This window comes from Nicotiana sylvestris, chromosome 6 (genome assembly GCF_000393655.2).
Source record: "Nicotiana sylvestris chromosome 6, ASM39365v2, whole genome shotgun sequence".
In the NCBI taxonomy this organism is placed as follows: Eukaryota; Viridiplantae; Streptophyta; class Magnoliopsida; order Solanales; family Solanaceae; genus Nicotiana; species Nicotiana sylvestris.
The window spans coordinates 108,729,077-108,734,750 of record NC_091062.1 but is presented as its reverse complement, the minus strand read 5'-3'; the positions used below and the strand labels follow the sequence as shown (position 1 = coordinate 108,734,750).

At 37.6% G+C, this 5,674-nt stretch overlaps 1 protein-coding gene across 1 annotated transcript; it reads left to right on the top strand.

The window, feature by feature from the left end:
- Positions 1-3,043: 3,043 nt before the first annotated feature.
- LOC138871078 (uncharacterized) lies at positions 3,044-5,353 on the top strand. Its single transcript, XM_070148931.1, has 3 exons — positions 3,044-3,623; positions 3,894-4,219; positions 5,300-5,353. Exons 1-3 carry the CDS (start codon positions 3,044-3,046, stop codon positions 5,351-5,353), a joined length of 960 nt encoding a protein of 319 aa, XP_070005032.1.
- Positions 5,354-5,674: the final 321 nt, after the last annotated feature.

Below are 5,674 nucleotides of genomic sequence, written 5' to 3'. Positions count from 1 at the left end.
ACAGGTATAGCATGAAGCTGAGGATTGAAGAAGATATTATTTCACGGTATCAAAAAGAAGAAAATATAAGTTCGAGATGGGCAGAAACCGAAAAAAGGTCAGATAAAAACAGGTACGAACCATACATGGGACCTACGGGGAAAGACTCACGGTCAAAACAGGACAATCAAAGGTACGATCACAGATCAAGGAATCGAGAGTCAGGCTCGTCATCAAGATTTAGGAATGATCGAAACACCCATGAGTCACTAGATGATGATAGAAATTTGAAGGCGAGATTTGGCGGTTATAATTTCAATGTGAGCACTTCTGAACTCGTAGCTGTTTTGAGAAGCATAGGTGACAAGGTACACTGGCCAAAAGAGATGAGATCGAATCCAAACAGGCGCAACCCTGATCATTGGTGTGAATTTCATAATGATCACGGGCATAAAACGGTTGACTGTAGGTTTTTACAAAGTGAAGTTGATCATTTAAAACAGGGGTATCTCACCGAGTTATTTAGTGAGAAAGGTAAGCAAGCATACATGAAGAATAGGCAGGAGCCCCCCAAACCACCTTCTCCCAAAAGGACCGTCAATGTTATCAGCGGGGGTGAATATATCAATGGTGTGACATACACTGCAACTAATAAAATTTCCAAAGTCACAACTACCCAAGGGAAACGGGTGGGGCATGTCTTAGAGGAAGAAAGTATTACGTTTGATGATGCTGATGCAGATGGCATATTATCTCCTCATAACGATGCACTAGTAATATCTTTACTTGTACATGATACTAATGTAAAACGAGTTTTGATTGATCCAGGTAGTTCCGTGAACATTATTTTGCTAAGAGTATTACAAGAGATGCAAGTTGAAGATAAATTAATACCAAAGGCGCATACTTTATCCGGATTTGATAATTCCAGTGTTGTGACAAAAGGAGAGGTAATACTCACTATATTCGCAGAAGGAGTTGTCAAAGATACAAAGTTTCAGGTAGTAGATATGGAGATGGCTTATAATATGATCCTTGGGAGACCATGGATACACGAAATGGATGTCGTTCCTTCAACCTTGCATCAAGTTATTAAATTTCCATCACCATAGGGAATATGTGAAATCCGTGGGGATCAACATACATCCAGGAACATCAATTCTGTAGCAGATTCAAAAAACGAAGAAAAATAGCAATCACAGAAGCCAGTTGAGGGCACCACAACACAAACCTCAACTGAACAAGGGCGGACATATGTGGACTCAAGGCCTGATACCATTCAAGAAGTGGAGGATAACGATAATATCAAAACAACAATTGAAGAACTGGAGGCTGTAGTGTTATTCGCACAATGTCCTGATAAGAAAGTGTACATAGGGGTCAATTTAAGCCAAGACATAAAAGGTAAGTTAATTGAATTTTTGAAAACTAACGTGGACTTTTTGCTTGGTCCCACTCTGATATGATAGGAATACCATTGGAGGTAATTACTCACAAATTAAATGAAGACACATCGTACCCTCCTGTCAAACAAAAGAAGAGAAAGTAAGGAACTTTCAAAAATCAGGTGATTCAGGAAGATGTTCAAAAATTACTAAAGATTGGGTCTATTCGTGAGGTAAAGTACCCTAATTGGTTAGACAATACTGTTGTAGTACCAAACAAGAACGGTAAGTGGCGAGTTTGTGTAGATTACACAGATCTTAACAAAGCCTGTCCTAAAGATTCTTTTCTACTACCGCATATAGATCAACTAATTGATGCTACTGCAGGACATGAATTATTAAGTTTTTTAGATGCGTATTCAGGATACAATCAGATCAAAATGGATCCGGTAGAGGAAGAAAAAACTTCATTCATAACAAACAGGGGGACTTATTGTTACAAAGTAATGCCTTTTGGTCTCAAAAATGTTGGTGCAACATATCAAAGGCAAATGACTAAAATGTTTCAAGAACATTTGGGAAAAACCATGGAGGTTTATATAGACGATATGCTCGTTAAAACTCAGCATTCGAGAGATCATATATCACACTTGTCTGATACATTTCAGATTTTGCGCAAATTCAATATGAAATTAAATCCGGAGAAATGTGCATTTGGTGTCGCGTCAGGTATGTTTTTGGGTTTTCTTATTTCTAACTGTGGTATTGAAGTGAATCCCGTACAGATTAAGGCCATTGAAGAAATTCCTTATATGCTTTCAAGCAAAAAAGAAGTGCAGAGGTTGACAGGAAGAATTGCAGCCTTGGGAAGATTCATTTCTAAATCATCAGAAAAGTGCTTTAAATTCTTTTCAGCTCTTAAAAAGCAAGATCATTTTGAATGGAATGAGGAATGTCAGCAGACACTCAAAAATTTGAAGACATACTTATCAAATCCACCATTGCTCGCAAAACCAAAGGCTGGGGAAAGACTGCTCATCTACCTTGCTGTTTCAGAAGTAGCGGTAAGTGTTGTTTTAGTCCGTGAGGACCAAGGTAAACAATCTCTGATCTATTATGTTAGCAAATCTTTATTAGATACGGAGACGCAGTATCCTCAATTAGAAAAGCTTGCACTTGCATTAATCATGGCCTCTAGAAAATTAAGGCCTTATTTTCAATGTCATCTTATTGGTGTAGTAACTGCTTACCCATTATGCAATATATTACATAAGCATGAGTTGTCAGGTAGGTTAGCTAAATGGGCTATAGAATTAAGTGAATATGATATCACCTACCAACCTAGAATTGCTATAAAATCTCAAGTGTTAGCTGATTTCGTGGCTGATTTTAGCCAAGGGATGCAATTAGAAGCAGAAAAAGAGTTGTAGATGTTCAACGGAGCTAACCCAGGAACTTGGACCTTATTTACAGATGGTTCATCTAACATAAAGGGTACTGGTTTAGGGATTGTTTTGGTACCACCTACGGGTGAGACCATTCGACGAGCTATTAAATATCATTCTATAACTAACAATGAGGAAGAATATAAGGCTGTAATTGCAGGTTTAGAACTGGAACGAGAACTTGGCATAAATTAGATTATAATCAAAAGTGATTCACAGCTCATAGTTAATCAAATGCTGGGGACTTATACGGCCAGGGAAGCAAGGACGCAGCAGTACTTAGAAAAGGTATGGGATTTGATAAAGCAATTTCAAAACTGGAAAGTGACACAAATACCAAGGGATGAAAATGTCAAAGCCGATGCCCTAGCTAATCTTGCATCTGCGGCAAACATGGCAAGCAATGAAAATGCTTTAGTTATTCATTTATTTCATTCAGTTCTCGACCCCGATAAGAATGAGATAAATTTTAATAACTTCACTTGGGATTGGAGGAACGAGATTGTTGCTTTTTTGCAGTATGGTACCATCCCTGAAAATAAGAAAAAAGCTCATGCGCTTTTAAAAAAGGCTGCTCGGTATTGCTTAAAGCAAGAAAATCTTTACCGAAAAATGTTCGGCGGTCCCTTAGCAAGATGCCTCGGACCTTCTCAGACAGAATACGTAATGAGAGAAATACACGAGGAGAATGGTGGGAATCATGCAGGTGGAAGGTCATTGGTAAGAACCCTAATTAGGGCAGGTTATTACTGGCCTAAAATGGAAGAAGAAGCGGAAAATTTCGTGGCTAAATGTGATAAATGCCAAAGGTACGGTAATAATATGCATAGATCTGCGGAGTTACTACATCCGGTCATTGCACCGTGGCCATTTATGAAGTGGGGGATGGATATCATGGGTCCACTACCACAAGCAAAAGGTCAGATTTTTGCTCGTACTCACTGATTATTTTACTAAATGGGTAGAAGCAGGAGCATTCAAACAGGTGCGAGAAAAGGAAGTTAAATATTTCATTTGGCGGAATATCATATGCTGATTCGGTGTACCAAAGGAGATCATGTGTGATAATGGCCCTCATTTATAGGCGCTCAAATCACAGAATTCTTTCAAAGTTGGCAGATTAAAAGGATTACGTCCACACCTTATCATACGGTGGGCAATGGGCAAGCTGAGTCAACAAACAAAGTCATTATCAACAATTTAAAGAAGCGTTTAGAGGAATCCAAAGGTTATAAGCCAGAAGTGTTACCTGGAGTTTTATGGGCATATCGCACAACAGCAAAAACAAGTACAGGAGAAACACCATTTTTATTGGTTTATGGAGCTGAAGCTTTAATTCCAGTTGAGATAGGAGAGCCGAGTATAAGGTTTACATATGCGACAGAAGAATCTAATGACGAGGAAATGTGTGTAAATCTTGATTTACATGAAGGAAGAAGAGAAGTTGCATTAATAAGAATGGCAGCACAGAAGCAGGTCATAGAACGATACTACAACCGAAAAGCACGCCTCAGATTCTTCAAAATTGGGGACTTCGTGCTCAAAAAGGTTTATCAATCTACGAAGGCAGCTAACGCGGGGAAATTAAGGCCAACATGGGAAGGATCCTAGAGAATTCATGATATTGCAAGTAAAGGAGCATATGAGTTCGAAACAATGGATGGCAAGATACTACCTTCACATTGGAATGTTGTTCATCTGAAGAGATACTATTTCTAAGGAATACCCACGGTCAGGTATCCATATTTTTGAATTTAATTTTTGAATTGTTAAAATTTTACTAACGATTTTAGATGATAGGAAAAAAGTTAACCCGTACTAAATGATGAGTCATGATCTGCAAGGCACGTGGAATAAAATAAAACTTCCTGGCCTAGGGTTACAATTATTCTGATAGAAATTCAAACGGGTTAAGCAGTCTACTTCTATAATCGTACCTCTGAGTCCCGTATGTTTTTCCTTTTCAAGGAAAGGACCAAATGATAGGAACAATCAAGTGCTCGAGGCTCCATACTTTAACGCTCAAACACTTAGGGGACTACATAATATACACGGGCATGTGTATAAAGAAGGCAAAAAAGATTGGAAAATAATCAAAGATCAAGCCTGAAAAGTTCACTCATTGAATGGGTCAAGTGCAGAGCAAAGTCACGAGCTAAGGCCAAAGAAAAACCTTACCATAGTTAGGGTAAAGGCTATGTACTGAAACGGGTTATAAATAAAAACCTCGTATTTTTTTTAAAATCTGTTACAAGAAAAACAGTTACGAGAAAGTTATAGATGTAACTCAAATACGTGTAAAGTGTTATTCAAAACTAGACAACGTTCAAATAAAAACTTGTCAAAGTTATTTCAAAGAAACATGTGTATTCCTATTTCTTTTATCGTATGTTAACACCATTATGAAGTTGAGGCGTCTTCTTCATTAAGTGTCGAATATAAAAGGGACCTCTTTTATAAAATTCATGTTTAAATTAAATATTCATGAAGATAACAGAAGCATTTTTGAAGAATAAAAATTCAAATTATTCTGTTAGTCCTTAGAAATAAAGGCAAGAATAATTCAAGATAGTAACGAGAAACTTCTTAATATAAAAAAGTTTGGACTAAGTATGAACTTAGCCGTAAACTGCAAATTATTTATAAATATTGTCCCTTAAAAGGTACGGGGACTTGAGTTTCCAAAACAAACCCTCAAATGAAACCAAGGGTTTAACCATAATTTTCCAAATAATAAAAAAAAACAAAGAAATTCAAATGACCGAAACTTATCACTAAGAAGATGTAGAGACTAAAACAGGTGCATCAACAACAGCGGGCTCAACTTGGCTTACAGCAGCGGGCTCAACTGGGCTTGAAGGAGTT